At 40.3% G+C, this 21,509-nt stretch overlaps 2 protein-coding genes and 1 long non-coding RNA gene across 6 annotated transcripts in view; 2 read left to right on the forward strand and 1 right to left on the reverse strand.

The window, feature by feature from the left end:
• Positions 1-12,972, forward strand: part of LOC145425769 (uncharacterized) — a 51,318-nt gene extending 38,346 nt beyond the window's left edge. For 3 of the 4 annotated variants that reach the window (XM_080299092.1, XM_080299091.1, XM_080299090.1), the window contains 2 exons: positions 9,115-9,217; positions 9,591-12,972. In XM_080299092.1, coding sequence (XP_080155218.1) covers positions 9,200-9,217; positions 9,591-10,706 — 1,134 coding nt within the window. In that variant the 5' untranslated portion in view covers positions 9,115-9,199 and the 3' untranslated portion in view covers positions 10,707-12,972. Of the gene's footprint in view, positions 1-9,083; positions 9,218-9,590 lie in introns of all 4 variants that reach the window. The other variant, XM_080299093.1, reaches the window with a different exon arrangement.
• Positions 2,091-4,839, reverse strand: LOC145425772 (uncharacterized). The gene is made up of 2 exons (XR_013906512.1): positions 2,645-4,839; positions 2,091-2,424 (listed from the first exon to the last, which is right to left on the reverse strand). It is a non-coding gene; the product is annotated as an uncharacterized LOC145425772 (long non-coding RNA).
• A 136-nt stretch (positions 12,973-13,108) lies between the features above and the next one.
• LOC145425771 (uncharacterized) lies at positions 13,109-16,668 on the forward strand. The gene is made up of 2 exons (XM_080299095.1): positions 13,109-14,704; positions 15,078-16,668. The coding sequence occupies exons 1-2, from the start codon at positions 14,687-14,689 to the stop codon at positions 16,191-16,193; spliced, it is 1,134 nt and encodes a 377-aa protein (XP_080155221.1). The 5' UTR covers positions 13,109-14,686; the 3' UTR covers positions 16,194-16,668.
• The last annotated feature ends 4,841 nt before the right edge of the window (positions 16,669-21,509 follow it).

Here is a 21,509-nt window from a genome sequence, read left to right on the forward strand (position 1 = left end):
ACTGGATCTCAGTGCAGCATTTGATACAGTTGACCACAACATATTACTCAAACGACTGGAGAACTGGACAGGTCTTTCAGGAACTGTACTAAACTGGTTCAAAACATACGTAGAAAACAGGAAATACTTTGTATCAATAGGTAACTTCACATCTGAGCAGACAAGTATCACATGTGGAGTTCCCCAAGGTTCCATCTTGGGACCCCTTCTGTTTAACATCTACATGCTCCCACTGGCACAGATTATAAACAACAACAAAATAAACTATCACAGCTATGCAGATGACACACAAATATATATCACAATGTCACCAGGAGACCGAGGCCCTGTACAGGCTCTTGGTAAATGCATTGAGGAAATTAATGACTGGTTGTGCCACAATTTTCTCCAGCTAAACAAAACCAAAACTGAGGTAATAGTCTTTGGCGCCAAAGAAAAACGATTACAGGTCACCAGAGAACTTCAATCTATACATCTAAAAACCACAAACCAGGCGAGAAATTTGGGTGTAGTGATGGATGCAGACCTAAACTTAGAAAAACACATTAAGACAATAACAAAGTCAGCTTACTATCACCTCAAGAATATATCAAGGATAAAAGATCTGATGTCTCAACAGGACCTGGAAAAACTAGTCCATGCATTCATCTTTAGTAGGCTTGATTACTGTAACAGCATCTTTACAGGTCTACCTAAAAAATCAGTCAGACAACTACAGCTCATTCAGAACTCTGCTGCTCAAGTCCTCACTAAGACCAAAAAAGTGGACCACATCAGTCCAGCTCTGAGGTCTTTACACTGGCTGCCTGTCCGTCAGAGGATAGACTTTAAAGTCCTGATGCTGGCCTATAAAGCTCTGAATGGTTTAGGACCAAAATACATCAATGACCTCCTGACCCAGTATGAACCATCCAGCTCCCTCAGGTCATCTGGATCCGGTCTTTTATCAGTTCCCAGAATCAGAACCAGACACGGAGAAGCTGCATTCAGCTTTTATGCTCCTTATATCTGGAACAAACTCCCAGAAAGCCTCAGATCAGCTGAAACACTCAGTTTATTTAAATCCAGGTCGAAGACTCACCTGTTCTCAGCTGCATTTGAATAAAGCACCAAATCCACACTTTAAGCTTAAATTTCAAAACTTACATTTAACTACTGTGACAAAGTGGCTAGGACAGAATTCATTTGCCATTTGTCACTTGCATATATTGTTATTTTGTGTTCTGTTATCCCATAGTCTATCATAATGCTTTAATGTAAACACAGCACATGTAACCTTAGCTCTACATACTATCCCGGGTCTGTTTGTGGTAGCATTGGTTATATTTATGTCATCAGTGCAAATGTACTTAAAGCTAAATGTCACTTCATCATTAATTGATTTGAATCTTTCATTTGTTTATGTAGTTTGGTTATACTTACCATTGTGTGTTCCTTAGGACAGGTCCTATGTGTAAAGCAGGTATGTGGGAAGAGCCGCCCCAGTACTTCCTGATTTTATAGGATATGATGTCACTGATCATGTCAATTGGGTGTAACCAAATGAAGGGGTGTTTATTTTGTGTAAAATTGTTTATTTCATTTAAAATAACCTCATGAATCAGATTAGGTGAAGAGATTGACTTTTCAAACTGTTTAGTTGGGTGAATGAGTTTGTTAAGTGGAAAAATGATTTTATTCCTGTTTCTTTGTCTAGACCGTGTTATTTAGTCTACCCTGTTTTCCCAATGTAGAGGTTAATGAGATCCAGGTGTGAGTAGGAATTCTATATAAAGCAGGTGAGATTTTGACTCAGGGTTTCTTATGTTTTTTGAGATAATTGTTGAAGGGCGACGCCAGAAAATAAAGAACACTTAAAAGAAACTTGAACGGTCTGCAGATGCTGTCTTCCTATCACCTTTCATGCTGCTTATGTTATGCTACTTCACAAATGGTGGCAGCAGTGGCTCCAGGCCAATAGGTGATAACAATGCAGAAATCAACCAAGTCAAGGAAACCTCAAGGGCCAACAGATTTTCCCCCAGAGGAGGCCCAAGATGATGGCAACCTGCTAGAAGCTACGGGTGAGCACAGCACGGAAGCACAAAGTCTCTCAGAGCTCTCAACTTTATTAAAAGGCCTGATGCAACAGCAGGCTGACCGTGAGGCAAAATGGGAGCAGGACAGACAACGCCAGGATGAACGGTGGCATAGAATGCAACACCAGTTCAGCCAACTGCAGCAGGAGGTCCAGTCGGAGCGCCGGGAGCATCAGATGCTGTGGGAAGGTGCAGTAGCTGATTCCGGAGTGCCTCTGAGTTCCTCAGTGCGGCAAAAGGTGCAGCAACCTGTTCAACAGCGAGGAAACCCCCCTGAATCTTCCGCAGCACCACATTCATCCAATCTGGGCAGAGTAAGCGGTTGGAAAGGCCCGAAGATGCAGCCCTATGGTGAGGATGAAGATATTGAACATTATTTAACCACTTTTGAGAGGATTGCAACAGGATGTCAGTGGCCACAAGAAGAATGGGCACTGCATCTGGCTCCACTTCTTAGTGGTAAAGCACGTGCGGCATATGTTGCTATGGACACTGAAGAAACAATGGACTATGATAAGGTAAAAACCGCCGTTCTTGAAAAATTTGAAATAAGTGCTGAGACTTACCGAACCAGATTTCGCAACATGACGGTGAAGGACGATGAGACACCCAAAGAGCTGCGAACCCGCCTTAAAGACCTATATGAAAAGTGGATGCTTCCAAAGGAGAAGACAAAGGACCAAATAGGAGATGTCATAGTGATGGAACAGTTTCTCAGAGTTCTTAACCCAGAGCTGAGGACCTGGGTGAAAGAGCGCAACCCCACCACTTCAAAAGAAGCTGCAGAGATGGCAGAGGCTTTTCTTGCAGCCCGACGCCCACAAAAAGGGTACATGGTAGGAAAACCCAGTTCAGCCAATGTTTTTGTGGGTAGGTCAGGGGGTGGGAATGGGTACAAAGCTAAAAGCCCTAAACAAAGTTCCCCAATCACTAGCAGTAGCCGCGCTAGAGAAGTAAAGCAGAGAGGCCCGTTGGTGTGTCATGCCTGTGGTCAAGCAGGTCACTTTAAGGCAGATTGCCCAGGTCAGCAAGTCAGTAAGACTTACATGTGTCTTTCACCACAGTGTTTTGACTTGCTAGAGGAAGAAACAGAGTCTCTAGTACCCTCCAGTGATCAGGAGCACACCATCTGTGTTTTCATTGAGGGAAAACCGTGTGTTGCCCTCTTGGATTCAGGCAGTAGCCGCACACTTGTCAGGCAAGATTGCCTCCCTAGCGACACCACATTTTGTGGTAAAGTTAAAGTCTGGTGTGTTCATGGTGATAATGTTGATTATCCTATTGCCAATGTTTGCCTTCAAGTTAATGAAAAGGAGTACGTACTTACAGTTGGAGTAATGGATAAACTTCCCTACCAGATTGTGTTGGGCCGGGACATGCCAATTCTTGGGGAGTTATTAGCAAAGACAGAGAAGGACAGAGAAGAGAAGAATCTGCATGTTGCATGTGAAGGTCTGCTAGTAGTCACTAGGTCTGGTAATAAAGCTTCTCAGTCAGAGCCAGGTTTGAGTGAGTTGCCCTATGCAGACAGTGAAATTCCAGATATTGACAGACCAAGTAGGCCGCATATAAAGAAAAGTAAAATGCAGAGAAGACAGGAAAAAGTGAGGGGGACAGAAATTGCTGAGTCACTTCCTGAACCAGAGATCGATGAGCTCCTGGTTGTCCCGAGCAATATTGTCCAACTCCAAAGGGAGGACCCCTCTTTAGCACCTCTGTTTGCTAAGAGCACCCAAGAATCAACACAGATTACAGACAGAGTACGGGAAGTATTCATTGTTAAGAATGAACGACTATATCGTCGTAGCAAAGTTGGTGACCAGTTGGTTGTTCCCAAAAGCTTAAGACCTGTAGTCTTGCAGTTGGCTCATTCAGTTCCTTGGGCAGGCCACTTAGGACATCTTAAAACCTTTTCCAGAATGGTAACTCGTTTTTTTTGGCCACAGCAATTTTCAGACACTGCCCAGTTTTGCAAATCATGTCCACAGTGTCAGTTGACAGCCCCAAGTAGGAAAGGAGACAGAGCCCCACTCATTCCTATGCCTGTAATAGACGTCCCCTTTTCTCGTGTTGCCATGGATATTGTTGGCCCATTGGAGAGAAGTGGTTCAGGGCATAGGTACATTCTAGTGATTTGTGACTATGCAACAAGGTATCCTGAAGCTTTCCCATTGAGAAGGGTCAAAGCCCGCCAAATAGCTAATTGTCTGATACAGATGTTTTCAAGGGTGGGTATTCCCAAAGAAATCTTGACAGACCAAGGCTCAAACTTCACTTCCAACCTGTTGAAAGAAGTCTACAAACTTCTGGGAATTACCGGAATCAAAACGAGCCCTTATCATCCACAAACTGATGGACTTGTTGAGAGGTTTAATAAAACCCTGAAATCAATGCTGAGGAGGTTCGTAAGAGAATCGGGAAAAGACTGGGACCAATGGCTTCCATTTTTGCTTTTCGCCTATAGAGAGGTACCACAAGCATCAACTGGATTTTCTCCGTTTCAGCTCTTGTACGGCCATAATGTCAGAGGTCCACTGGATGTACTTCGGGAAGCTTGGGAGGAAGCTAGCCCTGAAAAACAGTGCTCTTCCCTCTCTTATGTGTTGAAAATGAGGGACAAGCTTGAACAGTTTCAGGAACTGGCTCATTGTCACCTAGTAAGTGCCCAGCGACGTCAAAAACAGAACTATGATAAGACAGCTCGCAGGAGGACCTTTAAAGAAGGACAAAAAGTGTTGCTCCTTTTGCCAACCACTGAAAGCAGTCTCTTAGCCAAATGGCAGGGGCCATTTGCGATAAACAGGAAAGCAGGTCCTGTCACTTATGAGCTCAACATGCCGAATCGTCGGAAAAAGCAACAGGTGTTTCATGTCAACATGTTGAGGGAGTGGATTGAGAAGCCAGAGCAATCACTTCAGTTGTGGGCTCGTGTTGTACTGCAGGAAGAAGAGCCTCAAGAGCAATTCTTTCCCACCAGTACTGAAGAAAAGCTATTTCCGGATTTGAGCCATCTATCACCAGAACAGCAGGAGGAGCTCGCGGCCATAATGCCACAGGAGCTTTTCAGCACAAAGCCAGGCTACACCCATCTTATTCAGCATGACATACACCTGCGTTGTTCGAATCAACCACCCATCAGGGATACCACCTCCAGAGTTCCAGCAAAGCTAATGCCAGCATTGAAACAGGAGGTGGAAGAAATGCTTGCAACAGGGATTATAGAGCCATCTAGAGGTGAGTGGTGTAGCCCTGTGGTACTCGTCCCCAAGAAAAATGATGCAAGACAGAGATTTTGTGTTGACTTCTCAAAACTTAATGCTGTCTCTGCTTTTGATGCATATCCTATGCCAAGAGTGGATGAATTGATTGAGCGCTTGGGTAATGCCAAGTACCTCACAACACTCGACCTTTGTAAAGGTTATTGGCAAGTCCCCCTAACAGAGTCCTCAAGGGATTTAACTACATTCAGGGTTCCCAGCGGACTTTATCGTTTCAGAACTATGCCTTTCGGACTACATGGAGCTCCAGCCACGTTCCAGAGGCTGGTGGACTTGGTTCTGAAAGGAGCTGATGGCTATGCAGCAGCGTATATTGACGACATTGTGGTGTTCAGCGAGACATGGGAGGACCATGTGAAACATCTGGCTGATGTCCTGCAACGCATCAGAACAGCTGGACTAGTCATCAACCCTGGGAAATGCCACATTGCACAGACCGAGGTGGAGTACCTGGGATACGTCATTGGGGGTGGGGTCATCCGCCCTCAGGTGAGTAAGGTCGAGAACCTTGCCTCTTGTCCTCCTCCGACTACAAAGAAAAAGTTGAGATCCTTCCTGGGTTTAGCTGGCTGGTATCGTCGTTTCATCCCTAATTTCTCTACCAGATCAACTATTCTTAGTGATTTAACTTGTAAATCATGCCCCAACAAAATTAAATGGACTCCAGAGTGTGAGGCTGCATTCATGGATTTGAAAAACTGTTTGTGTAATGAGCCTGTGTTGCAGTGTCCAGACTTTACGTGCCCGTTTATTGTACAGACTGATGCTTCAGGAGTTGGGCTGGGAGCTGTGTTGCTGCAAGGTGATGGAGAGGACCAAAGACCTGTGCAGTACATAAGCCGTAAGCTCTTCCCCAGAGAAATGAAGTATTCCACAATTGAAAAAGAAGCTTTGGCAATAAAATGGGCTTTGGACACTCTGAGATACTATCTACTGGGAGGTGAATTTGTGCTGGAAACCGATCATCGAGCTTTACAGTGGATGAGCAGAATGAGAGACACCAACGCAAGAATCACGAGGTGGTATCTTTCACTGCAGCCATATTGTTTTAAGATTCGGTATAGAGCGGGGAAAAAGAATGTTGTGGCAGACTTTCTTTCCCGTTCCTATGAAGAGTAACGGACTTAAGGGGGGGGGAATGTGACAAAGTGGCTAGGACAGAATTCATTTGCCATTTGTCACTTGCATATATTGTTATTTTGTGTTCTGTTATCCCATAGTCTATCATAATGCTTTAATGTAAACACAGCACATGTAACCTTAGCTCTACATACTATCCCGGGTCTGTTTGTGGTAGCATTGGTTATATTTATGTCATCAGTGCAAATGTACTTAAAGCTAAATGTCACTTCATCATTAATTGATTTGAATCTTTCATTTGTTTATGTAGTTTGGTTATACTTACCATTGTGTGTTCCTTAGGACAGGTCCTATGTGTAAAGCAGGTATGTGGGAAGAGCCGCCCCAGTACTTCCTGATTTTATAGGATATGATGTCACTGATCATGTCAATTGGGTGTAACCAAATGAAGGGGTGTTTATTTTGTGTAAAATTGTTTATTTCATTTAAAATAACCTCATGAATCAGATTAGGTGAAGAGATTGACTTTTCAAACTGTTTAGTTGGGTGAATGAGTTTGTTAAGTGGAAAAATGATTTTATTCCTGTTTCTTTGTCTAGACCGTGTTATTTAGTCTACCCTGTTTTCCCAATGTAGAGGTTAATGAGATCCAGGTGTGAGTAGGAATTCTATATAAAGCAGGTGAGATTTTGACTCAGGGTTTCTTATGTTTTTTGAGATAATTGTTGAAGGGCGACGCCAGAAAATAAAGAACACTTAAAAGAAACTTGAACGGTCTGCAGATGCTGTCTTCCTATCACCTTTCATGCTGCTTATGTTATGCTACTTCACAACTACTGATTTTATCTACTGTTCTGATTTTATCTGTTTTGATTTTATATACTGTTGTTTGTTTGTTTGTTTGTTAATTAGTTAGTTAGTTTATTTGCTTGTTTTAATCAATTTTAAATCATGCTTTTTATTTGTTCTTGTTTCTAATGTCAATGTAAAGCACTTTGAATCACCTTGTTGTTGAATTGTGCTATACAAATAAACTTGCCTTGCCTTGCCTTGCCTTTTTCCATTGTTTAAGCACTGCTTCTAGCCAAGAGTGATACCATATATGCCCTATGGCTGCAGAAAAGGCTAACATTGTTATCTTTCTACAAAAAAAACAGCTGAACATGAGAAGGTTTTGGACCAATTTTGTGTTCTCCATTCTTTAAGCACCAGTTTGAGTACTGTTTAAGCACTGGTACAGTTTCAAAAGTACCAGTTTGGTACTGGTATCGGATAGGGCTGCACGATTCTGCATAAAATGAGAATCACAATTTTTTTTCCTTAGAATTGAGATCACGATTCTCTCACAATTTTCTTTTCCAATATAAATATTTATTGCACTTATTAACTGCACATCAACTTCGTAACAGTTGAGACTGAACATAAAAACAATATATAAACATAAAAACAACAAATGTCTCGCAAAATGTTGCCGCAAAATGTTGTACTGCTTGAAATTCCGTCTCCACCGTTGCTCGACACTGCGTGTATAGAGCAGGTAGTGCAACAATAGAAAAATAGTTGCGGGACAGCACTGTGTAGCGTTTGTCTAGGGCGTTGATCATTTTCCTAAATCTCTCATTTTGCACAGTGTTGATGGGAGCCATATCTTTGGTCAGGTGATAAGTAATGGCCTCTGTAATTTCTTTGTGCCTGCGGGAGTTCGACGGGTATAGGGAAGCGCTGTATAAGGTTCCCGTTATTGATGTTTGAGTGGTTGACCGGGATGGATTTTCTCCTGTCACTTTCTTGTCTTCCCTGACGTGCTCTCCGTTGTTTTTTCCCTACTAATTTTAGCATCACACGGCACAGCTTCTGTATCACGTGGTATAAGGCTCCGCCCTTGTCATTTGTTGAGCAGGAAGAGTGAGCGCTTGTTTTCATGCAGATTACGTCCTGGATCAAAATGCGGTACAGTCGTCGTCTTTTTTTTTCTTTTTTTTAAAATCGTTGTCATTTGGAAATGAGATCGCACAAAAGTATGAATCAAGATCGCGATTTTCTAACGATTAATCGTGCAGCCCTGGTATCGGATAAAACCTAAACGATACCCATCCCTACATACAACCACCCTTTACCTTCCCATATGGAAAAGAAATAATAAAAAATTATATGATTTACTCATGAAAGTGGCCACTTTCTCATTACTTTCATGTATTGTTTTAGTAAGTATCCAAAAAATAGAAGTTTCATTTATATAATTTTCAAGGGGTCTTATATCTGTTTTCACTCTTGTATGCTTTTCATACAAGTTTCACACAAGACGGACACAAACTTTATAAGATTTATATATATCCTTTCCATGTGGGTTGTCTGGGTGGAGTAGGTGGACTCTAATGAGGTGCTTCAGGTGGTACTGCTACCATTGAGTGTGAGCCGGACTTGTGGATCTATAGAAGTCCATATATACAGGGTGTAGCATCCACTGGGTAAAGGCAGTGATATGCAGGGGGGTCAGTGGCTTTTTCCCTTTCAGGTTCTTGTGACAACTGATGACTTTCTTGTTGTAGCTGCTTCTCAGTTTCCACATTGAAGTTTCATAGGTATTGTTGTCACTGAGGAGTTTAGTCATGTTTATTTGCTCTGCTTTTTTAAAAAATTTTATCAGGGATAAAATACATATACTTTTTGTGTCCCAGCTGAGTAACAGGAGAAGAGTCTGGTGGAGCAACAGAGGAACAATTTCAGCCATTTGGACTCAGCTCAGCCACTACAGAGGAAAAAATGACTTCAACACAGAAGGTGAGAAAAATATCACAGTTACACTGTTATTGAAACTGCACAGCTTGTTGGTTTTTAAAAACCAACTCAGATGTTACAAGAAGATACAAACATAATTTTTATCGGCACACATTGAAACAACAATATCAAAAATTGATTCAATTTTTTATGAGTAAAATATTTTCTCCACTTATCAATATTTCTTCAATATGTATTTTTCATTACAACTGTCATTGTAGCACATCATTGAAATGTGATACTATGACCAGAAGGTGGTGGAAACACACCTACAATGTGTTTGTTGACATGTTTGATTCCGCTAATAGAGGGAGTTACAGTTTGTTCCACGACTGCATTTCACTCACTGCCTCTGTTTGTATCTCTGTCACTGCAGGACCAACATGGAGCGAGAAGTCAGCGCTCTCAGGAGGCCGACAAACCTCACAGAAGAAAAGGAGAGAAAACCTACAGCTGTGATGAGTGTGGGAAGGATTTTAGCCGGGGTGGAGACTTGAAAAGACACCAACTCATCCACAGTGGATTTAAACCTTACAGTTGCGACTTGTGTGGAAAGTCTTTTACCCGGGCTGAAAGCTTAAAAACACACCAACTCATCCACAGTGGAGTTAAACCTTACAGCTGCGACTTGTGTGGAAAGTCTTTTACCCAGGCTGGACACTTAAAAACACACCAACTCATCCACAGTGGATTTAAACCATACAGCTGCAACTTGTGTGGACAGTCTTTTACCCAGGATGGAGACTTAAAAAAACACCAAATCATCCACAGTGGATTTAAACCTTACAGCTGCGACATCTGTGGAAAGTCTTTTACCCGGGCTGAAAGCTTAAAAACACACCAACTCATCCACAGTGGAGTTAAACCTTACAGCTGCGACTTGTGTGGAAAGTCTTTTACCCAGGCTGGAGACTTAAAAAAACACCAACTCATCCACAGTGGAGTTAAACCTTACAGCTGCGACTTGTGTGGAAAGTCTTTTACCCAGGCTGGAAACTTAAAAAAACACCAACTCATCCACAGTGGATTTAAACCTTACAGCTGCGACTTGTGTGGAAAGGATTTTACCCAGGCTGGAGACTTAAAAAAACACCAAATCATCCACAGTGGAGTTAAACCTTACAGCTGCGACTTGTGTGGAAAGTCTTTTACCCACGCTGGAAGCTTAAAAACACACCAACTCATCCACAGTGGAGTTAAACCTTACAGCTGCGACTTGTGTGGAAAGTCTTTTACCCGGGCTGAAAGCTTAAAAACACACCAACTCATCCACAGTGGAGTTAAACCTTACAGCTGCGACTTGTGTGGAAAGTCTTTTACCCGGGCTGGAAGCTTAAAAACACACCAAATCATCCACAGTGGATTTAAACCTTACAGCTGCGACTTGTGTGGAAAGTCTTTTACCCACGCTGGAAGCTTAAAAACACACCAAATCATCCACAGTGGAGTTAAAACGTACAGCTGTGACTTGTGTGGAAAGTCTTTTACGTAGCATTTGGGCTTAAAAAAAAAAACACCAACTCATCCACATTGTAGTTAAAGCACACTACTGTGAGTTGTGTGGTAAAGCTTTTGCTCAAAGTCGAAACTTACAGAAGCATCTAGTTACCCACTCTGGAATTAAGGCGTACAGCTGCGACTTTTGTGGAAAACGTTTCAGTGAAAAACAGTACCTAAATAGTTACCTACGCATTCACACTGAAAATGATGTTTCCCGCTGTGATCAGTGTGGGAAACTGTTTACAACAGATGCACAGTTACAACAACACATGTTTAGCCACACTGAGGAGAGACCTTATAAATGTGACCTGTGTGAGAAGACTTTTAAATCTCCACATCAGCTGAATAAACACCAACAGATCCACACCAGAAAGTAACTCTACAAGTGCAGTTACTGTGAGGATGTATTTACCTTTTTATCCTGTATTTTTAACCTGACTGTTTGGAACAAGTTTGATCAGTAAACTTACGGAGTTATACTGAATGAATTGTTTGGAAAATTGAAGAGTCATTTTTGTTCAGTAAGCTCAGTCTTATAATGTAAACAGTAAAAGTAATTGGACGTTGGCAGAGATGCTCTTTGTTTCAGGCGACATTCAGGATAAAAATAAATAAAGCAGAGCAACACAGATGGATCCAGTTCTCAGCCCTGTCGTCACTGTGGTGGTGGGAAAGCGTTTCTTTGTAAGCTTTGTGGAAAAACTTCCAATCATCAACTGGACCTAAATCCACATCAACGTAGACACACTGGAGACAAATGAACTACTGCAAAGAATGTGGGAGAGGCTTCCACACACCAAGTACATTAAAAATACATGAACTCTTCCACAGTGTGTTCAATAAGCACATCTGTGACTAGTGTGGGTCATCCTTCACCACTGCACGTGAGCTCAATGAAAAAGCATAAGGGAATCCACACAGGAGAGACACCATACAAGTGCAGACACTGTGACAAAAGCTTCTCACAATCAGGTCATCGTAACAAACATGAACGTACACACATGGAAGTGAACTTCAGCTGTGACCAGTGTGACAAGAGCTTCAGGAATCTCAGTTCATACTCCGAACACAAACGATCCCACGCTGTAAATAAACTGTTTCACTGTTACCAATGTGCAAAAACCTTCACTTCATTATCTGCTCTGTGCAAACATCAGCCTGATCATGCAGGACTGAAATCACTGGATCACAATGAATCTGAAGAGAGAGAAAGATCCTCTTCTGGTTTCAGGCTCAGACTTAAAAACCTTGATATCAGGCTCCACAGAGTTCAGATGGAATCTCCTGTAAAGAGTGTCAGCTGATGTCACACTTGGATCTGATGAGGTAGCTCTGATTTCTGGACCTGCAGTGAATAATCCTGAATGTTACATTTAGGAAGCTGCATGTATAGATATGCATAACAAGTTTGTTTTTTCCTTTGAGGGATTTTAATTCTCTAAAATGTTATCCCTGTTACATTTTAACCTTTGTTCCCTTAGGACACAGTAGTGTTTAGTAGTTGTACTATTAAAGTTATAGGAATGTCTTTTCTTTCTTTTTTTTAACCAAACTGGTATTCTATCAAAAATCAAATATGGATATGTAAATCATTTCTTTTATTTGAACTTTTTTAGCTTTTCCAAAATTAACTTATTTTTTATGTATTCATTGCATGTTTCACCTCAGTTAAATTTCAATCCTTCATTCATATTTAAACTCTTGCTGTGGTAAAATCTTCTCTTAAATCCTTTTCTCCCAAAACAAGCAAATATTTTCACCGCAGTTGCTCTTAAAACTTCCAAAATGAACTAAATCTGTTCACCAGCTTTGAAACAACACTTTATTATGAAATTTATCAGTTCCCAGAGTCAGAACCAGACACGGAGAAGCTGCATTCAGCTTTTATGCTCCTTATATCTGGAACAAACTCCCAGAAAGCCTCAGATCAGCTGAAACACTCAGTTTATTTAAATCCAGGTTGAAGACTCACCTGTTCTCAGCTGCATTTGAATAAAGCACCAAATCCACACTTTTAAGCTTAAATTTCAAAACTTACATTTAACTACTGATTTTATCTACTGTTCTGATTTTATCTGTTTTGATTTTATATACTGTTTTGTTTGTTTGTTTGTTAATTAGTTAGTTAGTTTATTTGCTTGTTTTAATCAATTTTAAATCATGCTTTTTATTTGTTTTTGTTTCTAATGTCTCTGTAAAGCACTTTGAATCACCTTGTTGTTGAATTGTGCTATACAAATAAACTTGCCTTGCCTTGCCTTGCCTTTTTCCATTGTTTAAGCACTGCTTCTAGCCAAGAGTGATACCATATATGCCCTATGGCTGCAGAAAAGGCTAACATTGTTATCTTTCTACAAAAAAAACAGCTGAACATGAGAAGGTTTTGGACCAATTTTGTGTTCTCCATTCTTTAAGCACCAGTTTGAGTACTGTTTAAGCACTGGTACAGTTTCAAAAGTACCAGTTTGGTACTGGTATCGGATAGGGCTGCACGATTCTGCATAAAATGAGAATCACAATTTTTTTTCCTTAGAATTGAGATCACGATTCTCTCACAATTTTCTTTTCCAATATAAATATTTATTGCACTTATTAACTGCACATCAACTTCGTAACAGTTGAGACTGAACATAAAAACAATATATAAACATAAAAACAACAAATGTCTCGCAAAATGTTGCCGCAAAATGTTGTACTGCTTGAAATTCCGTCTCCACCGTTGCTCGACACTGCGTGTATAGAGCAGGTAGTGCAACAATAGAAAAATAGTTGCGGGACAGCACTGTGTAGCGTTTGTCTAGGGCGTTGATCATTTTCCTAAATCTCTCATTTTGCACAGTGTTGATGGGAGCCATATCTTTGGTCAGGTGATAAGTAATGGCCTCTGTAATTTCTTTGTGCCTGCGGGAGTTCGACGGGTATAGGGAAGCGCTGTATAAGGTTCCCGTTATTGATGTTTGAGTGGTTGACCGGGATGGATTTTCTCCTGTCACTTTCTTGTCTTCCCTGACGTGCTCTCCGTTGTTTTTTCCCTACTAATTTTAGCATCACACGGCACAGCTTCTGTATCACGTGGTATAAGGCTCCGCCCTTGTCATTTGTTGAGCAGGAAGAGTGAGCGCTTGTTTTCATGCAGATTACGTCCTGGATCAAAATGCGGTACAGTCGTCGTCTTTTTTTTTCTTTTTTTTAAAATCGTTGTCATTTGGAAATGAGATCGCACAAAAGTATGAATCAAGATCGCGATTTTCTAACGATTAATCGTGCAGCCCTGGTATCGGATAAAACCTAAACGATACCCATCCCTACATACAACCACCCTTTACCTTCCCATATGGAAAAGAAATAATAAAAAATTATATGATTTACTCATGAAAGTGGCCACTTTCTCATTACTTTCATGTATTGTTTTAGTAAGTATCCAAAAAATAGAAGTTTCATTTATATAATTTTCAAGGGGTCTTATATCTGTTTTCACTCTTGTATGCTTTTCATACAAGTTTCACACAAGACGGACACAAACTTTATAAGATTTATATATATCCTTTCCATGTGGGTTGTCTGGGTGGAGTAGGTGGACTCTAATGAGGTGCTTCAGGTGGTACTGCTACCATTGAGTGTGAGCCGGACTTGTGGATCTATAGAAGTCCATATATACAGGGTGTAGCATCCACTGGGTAAAGGCAGTGATATGCAGGGGGGTCAGTGGCTTTTTCCCTTTCAGGTTCTTGTGACAACTGATGACTTTCTTGTTGTAGCTGCTTCTCAGTTTCCACATTGAAGTTTCATAGGTATTGTTGTCACTGAGGAGTTTAGTCATGTTTATTTGCTCTGCTTTTTTAAAAAATTTTATCAGGGATAAAATACATATACTTTTTGTGTCCCAGCTGAGTAACAGGAGAAGAGTCTGGTGGAGCAACAGAGGAACAATTTCAGCCATTTGGACTCAGCTCAGCCACTACAGAGGAAAAAATGACTTCAACACAGAAGGTGAGAAAAATATCACAGTTACACTGTTATTGAAACTGCACAGCTTGTTGGTTTTTAAAAACCAACTCAGATGTTACAAGAAGATACAAACATAATTTTTATCGGCACACATTGAAACAACAATATCAAAAATTGATTCAATTTTTTATGAGTAAAATATTTTCTCCACTTATCAATATTTCTTCAATATGTATTTTTCATTACAACTGTCATTGTAGCACATCATTGAAATGTGATACTATGACCAGAAGGTGGTGGAAACACACCTACAATGTGTTTGTTGACATGTTTGATTCCGCTAATAGAGGGAGTTACAGTTTGTTCCACGACTGCATTTCACTCACTGCCTCTGTTTGTATCTCTGTCACTGCAGGACCAACATGGAGCGAGAAGTCAGCGCTCTCAGGAGGCCGACAAACCTCACAGAAGAAAAGGAGAGAAAACCTACAGCTGTGATGAGTGTGGGAAGGATTTTAGCCGGGGTGGAGACTTGAAAAGACACCAACTCATCCACAGTGGATTTAAACCTTACAGTTGCGACTTGTGTGGAAAGTCTTTTACCCGGGCTGAAAGCTTAAAAACACACCAACTCATCCACAGTGGAGTTAAACCTTACAGCTGCGACTTGTGTGGAAAGTCTTTTACCCAGGCTGGACACTTAAAAACACACCAACTCATCCACAGTGGATTTAAACCTTACAGCTGCGACTTGTGTGGACAGTCTTTTACCCAGGCTGGAGACTTAAAAAAACACCAAATCATCCACAGTGGATTTAAACCTTACAGCTGCGACATCTGTGGAAAGTCTTTTACCCGGGCTGAAAGCTTAAAAACACACCAACTCATCCACAGTGGAGTTAAACCTTACAGCTGCGACTTGTGTGGAAAGTCTTTTACCCAGGCTGGAGACTTAAAAAAACACCAACTCATCCACAGTGGAGTTAAACCTTACAGCTGCGACTTGTGTGGAAAGTCTTTTACCCAGGCTGGAAACTTAAAAAAACACCAACTCATCCACAGTGGATTTAAACCTTACAGCTGCGACTTGTGTGGAAAGGATTTTACCCAGGCTGGAGACTTAAAAAAACACCAAATCATCCACAGTGGAGTTAAACCTTACAGCTGCGACTTGTGTGGAAAGTCTTTTACCCACGCTGGAAGCTTAAAAACACACCAACTCATCCACAGTGGAGTTAAACCTTACAGCTGCGACTTGTGTGGAAAGTCTTTTACCCGGGCTGAAAGCTTAAAAACACACCAACTCATCCACAGTGGAGTTAAACCTTACAGCTGCGACTTGTGTGGAAAGTCTTTTACCCGGGCTGGAAGCTTAAAAACACACCAAATCATCCACAGTGGATTTAAACCTTACAGCTGCGACTTGTGTGGAAAGTCTTTTACCCACGCTGGAAGCTTAAAAACACACCAAATCATCCACAGTGGAGTTAAAACGTACAGCTGTGACTTGTGTGGAAAGTCTTTTACGTAGCATTTGGGCTTAAAAAAAAAAACACCAACTCATCCACATTGTAGTTAAAGCACACTACTGTGAGTTGTGTGGTAAAGCTTTTGCTCAAAGTCGAAACTTACAGAAGCATCTAGTTACCCACTCTGGAATTAAGGCGTACAGCTGCGACTTTTGTGGAAAACGTTTCAGTGAAAAACAGTACCTAAATAGTTACCTACGCATTCACACTGAAAATGATGTTTCCCGCTGTGATCAGTGTGGGAAACTGTTTACAACAGATGCACAGTTACAACAACACATGTTTAGCCACACTGAGGAGAGACCTTATAAATGTGACCTGTGTGAGAAGACTTTTAAATCTCCACATCAGCTGAATAAACACCAACAGATCCACACCAGAAAGTAACTCTACAAGTGCAGTTACTGTGAGGATGTATTTACCTTTTTATCCTGTATTTTTAACCTGACTGTTTGGAACAAGTTTGATCAGTAAACTTACGGAGTTATACTGAATGAACTGTTTGGGAAAATGAAGAGTCATTTTTGTTCAGTAAGCTCAGTCTTATAATGTAAACAGTAAAAGTAATTGGACGTTGGCAGAGATGCTCTTTGTTTCAGGCGACATTCAGGATAAAAATAAATAAAGCAGAGCAACACAGATGGATCCAGTTCTCAGCCCTGTCGTCACTGTGGTGGTGGGAAAGCGTTTCTTTGTAAGCTTTGTGGAAAAACTTCCAATCATCAACTGGACCTAAATCCACATCAACGTAGACACACTGGAGACAAATGAACTACTGCAAAGAATGTGGGAGAGGCTTCCACACACCAAGTACATTAAAAATACATGAACTCTTCCACAGTGTGTTCAATAAGCACATCTGTGACTAGTGTGGGTCATCCTTCACCACTGCACGTGAGCTCAATGAAAAAGCATAAGGGAATCCACACAGGAGAGACACCATACAAGTGCAGACACTGTGACAAAAGCTTCTCACAATCAGGTCATCGTAACAAACATGAACGTACACACATGGAAGTGAACTTCAGCTGTGACCAGTGTGACAAGAGCTTCAGGAATCTCAGTTCATACTCCGAACACAAACGATCCCACGCTGTAAATAAACTGTTTCACTGTTACCAATGTGCAAAAACCTTCACTTCATTATCTGCTCTGTGCAAACATCAGCCTGATCATGCAGGACTGAAATCACTGGATCACAATGAATCTGAAGAGAGAGAAAGATCCTCTTCTGGTTTCAGGCTCAGACTTAAAAACCTTGATATCAGGCTCCACAGAGTTCAGATGGAATCTCCTGTAAAGAGTGTCAGCTGATGTCACACTTGGATCTGATGAGGTAGCTCTGATTTCTGGACCTGCAGTGAATAATCCTGAATGTTACATTTAGGAAGCTGCATGTATAGATATGCATAACAAGTTTGTTTTTTCCTTTGAGGGATTTTAATTCTCTAAAATGTTATCCCTGTTACATTTTAACCTTTGTTCCCTTAGGACACAGTAGTGTTTAGTAGTTGTACTATTAAAGTTATAGGAATGTCTTTTCTTTCTTTTTTTTAACCAAACTGGTATTCTATCAAAAATCAAATATGGATATGTAAATCATTTCTTTTATTTGAACTTTTTTAGCTTTTCCAAAATTAACTTATTTTTTATGTATTCATTGCATGTTTCACCTCAGTTAAATTTCAATCCTTCATTCATATTTAAACTCTTGCTGTGGTAAAATCTTCTCTTAAATCCTTTTCTCCCAAAACAAGCAAATATTTTCACAGCAGTTGCTCTTAAAACTTCCAAAATGAACTAAATCTGTTCACCAGCTTTGAAACAACACTTTATTATGAAATTTATCAGTTCCCAGAGTCAGAACCAGACACGGAGAAGCTGCATTCAGCTTTTATGCTCCTTATATCTGGAACAAACTCCCAGAAAGCCTCAGATCAGCTGAAACACTCAGTTTATTTAAATCCAGGTTGAAGACTCACCTGTTCTCAGCTGCATTTGAATAAAGCACCAAATCCACACTTTTAAGCTTAAATTTCAAAACTTACATTTAACTACTGATTTTATCTACTGTTCTGATTTTATCTGTTTTGATTTTATATACTGTTTTGTTTGTTTGTTTGTTAATTAGTTAGTTAGTTTATTTGCTTGTTTTAATCAATTTTAAATCATGCTTTTTATTTGTTTTTGTTTCTAATGTCTCTGTAAAGCACTTTGAATCACCTTGTTGTTGAATTGTGCTATACAAATAAACTTGCCTTGCCTTGCCTTGCCTTTATGTCCAGAAAAAAGAAACTCAAGCTGAACTGGTTTTGGGCTGTATTTCCATGTAATACCTTTTTTTTTCCCAGAAGATGGAGCAGTGATGCTGTGTAACCTTTATTTAATTAGGGAAAGAACACAATATTCACAGTGGCAGCAAAGAACTGTTAAAAGTTAAAAACAGCAGCACACATCAGAACCATTTTAAAGATCACAGGTGACTACTTTTAGTTAATTTAAATCCTATTAAACATCTATTTTTGGCTCCTCCTTTCACTTTAGTGTATTTACTGTATCCTTGAAGTCCACGTTGTTTTTTTTAATGAATTCATTTTGATCCACATGTTCTGCAGCTGTTTTCCTTTTGATTTGAAGTTTGCATTATGAAATCCTGATACTGTTAAAGCATCAGTTATATTTGATGAACTCTGTGTAAAGTTTATTAAACAGTTTGGTGTGAAAAATAAAGAAATGGTCTCACAGCAAGTAGTTTGAGCCATGATTTCCGATTCAAACTAATTTAAATGTTTTTAGTGGTACATGTGGAGGTTTATCAGAGGAGGAGACTTGGCTGCTCTCGGCACGGTTCCTGCAGCTCATTAAAAACTGAAATGATCTTCAAGGAAAAGATGATTAATTTTTCTTAAAAACAAGATGTGGGCATGAAGTTTTAACATGAGTGTGTTTAAGATGCATTGTGATTAGCATCTCACACGTTCCAATAAAGCAGATGTTCCTGCATTGCAACAGTAGTTTGCAGATGTGTTCATCCCCCGACCATCTGCAAGACTCTCATGCAGCACCAATTTGAAACACAGCCTGGAAAGTGCGTTCATGGCCCTACAGGTTGCCTAAGCACAAGAGACAAATTGTGCAAAAGGAATTGGCTGAAATGGTGAAAATGCTGTTATCATAGGATGAAACGAGGATTTGTTCCTCAGTGTTTGGTCTCCTATGCTTACCTTTTCTCCAGATGATTTGTCACAATTGAGAGGGGCCGGTTGTCTTTAAGGTGCTTCCAGGTAATTAAGAAGTGAGTGCAGGGTTCGTACCATTCATCACACTTCTGTTAGGTTTGTTTGAAGACTCGGGCATTTTTCAGCACCTGCTGTAGCGATAGCTGCGTCCTCACACTGCATATGCTGTTTGCCACCTGGATGATGTTGCCATTCATAGTGATACCACGGTGGAGCATGTGCAGTGGGTGGTCACAGTCCCTAAAGTGTGTGGTTGGATGGAGGGACGTACAGTATTTGGGTACAATTTGGGAGCTGGGTATGTGCATCCACACATGGATAAAACAGCAGCCATCGCATCCTGCCTGTGTCCCAACGCAAAAAAATAACATCCTGATAATAATGAATTACAATATTCCCGACAAGAAGAAATAAATGCATGAACGAGTTTTTCAGCATCACTCTGGGACAGGATATTTCTGATTTTCAAGATATTGCAGCAATGGAAGAAAGCAGTCATAAATATTGGCTTAATATTTCCATTAAAGGAGAAATCCTGGTCAAAATGACTCTAAGATTCCATATAGTGTTACTGGAGGCCAAGGTATTGCATCCAGAAAAGAATAAAATCCATAGCTGTTGATAAAATTGGCACAGAGCTTCCCCCATGCATTACCAAAGATTCACATCAAACTCATTCTTGATTGCTTTAATGAACATTTTGTTATTGTCACAGTTTGATACTGATGATTTCTTGTGAACACTCCTTTAGTTTAAACCCAGTGACAGTATGAAGTTATTATGTTTGTTTTCTCCCTCCAAGTGAGAAAACATTTGATTCATTCAACCTTTTTACCTTTATTGGATTATGGTGACCTGCTTTTTATGAATGCACCTGCCCACTACCTAAAGAGGTTGGATACTGTGTACCATTGTGCTTTACGTTTTATTACTGGCTATGGAAGTCGTGTACATCATTGTTCTCTGTATGCTGCTGCTAAATGTCCATCTTTGCATATTCGTAGACTCTCCCATTGGTTGATTTTTATCTATAAATCTCTCCTTGGGCTGGTTCCATCTTATTTATGTGTTTATATGGGTAAAAACCACAACCAATACAACCTTCGTTCGAACAAAATCATACAATTGATTGTCCCAAAAATCAGAACAGAATGGGGGAAAAGGGCTTTTAAATACGCTGCCCCTGCTTCCTGGAATAATCTGCAGAAGGAACTGAAATTATCAGAATTGGTTACCTTGGGAGAGTTTAAGTCTGTCTTAAAGGAACGAGAGAACAGCTCTTTTACTCAGTGTGATTGTTTTTAATGTACTCTTTTTGTATTTGATCTGTTATTGTATATTTTACACATGTTTGTATGCGATATTGTATTTGTTTTAAATGTTATATACCTATGTGGTATGTGACTTTTGTTGCTATGATGCCAGGTCTCTCTTGGAAATGAGATTTTTAATCTCAATGAGATTTTTAACCTGGATAAATAAAGGATAAAAAAAAAATGTAAGTATCTATCTATACTTCGTCTGCATCCCTCGAGGCCCCATTTGAAGGCTGATTATGTCCCAACATAGGCCAGAATTCATAGCGCAGTGGTGGCTGTGGCTATTTTTTTCAAAAAAGAAAAAACCCCAGCAGATGGCTGAAGCGTGGTGGCCAAAGAATAAACTTTTAAAAGCAAGTATTAAAGTTTAGATCACTTATATATCTGCAAAGAACGTTATAACATTACTGTTGGCTACATGTCCACAAAGTTATGTATAGGGGTGGGTTTTTAATTATCGATTTATCGATTAAAATCGGTTCTAGCGTGGATAATGTGATATCGATTCATTAAAATCCTGAAATGATTTTTTAATACAAATTTATTTTGACCAAAATGCCAGAATTTCAGGTTAAACCTCAGAAAATTTCAACAAATAACAACAACCAAACAGCTGAAATAGTAAATGAGAGCAGGAACACGATTCTGCACAAAGACGTAAACACAAAGCGTGGATCCACCGACGGATCAGAATCAGCGAGATGTCGCCTTTCTCTCACGACAGCACGGACACGGTCGGGGCTGAAAGCCGACAGCTCGC

Source organism: Astatotilapia calliptera, chromosome 3, assembly GCF_964374335.1.
Source record: "Astatotilapia calliptera chromosome 3, fAstCal68.1, whole genome shotgun sequence".
NCBI lineage: Eukaryota > Metazoa > Chordata > Actinopteri > Cichliformes > Cichlidae > Astatotilapia > Astatotilapia calliptera.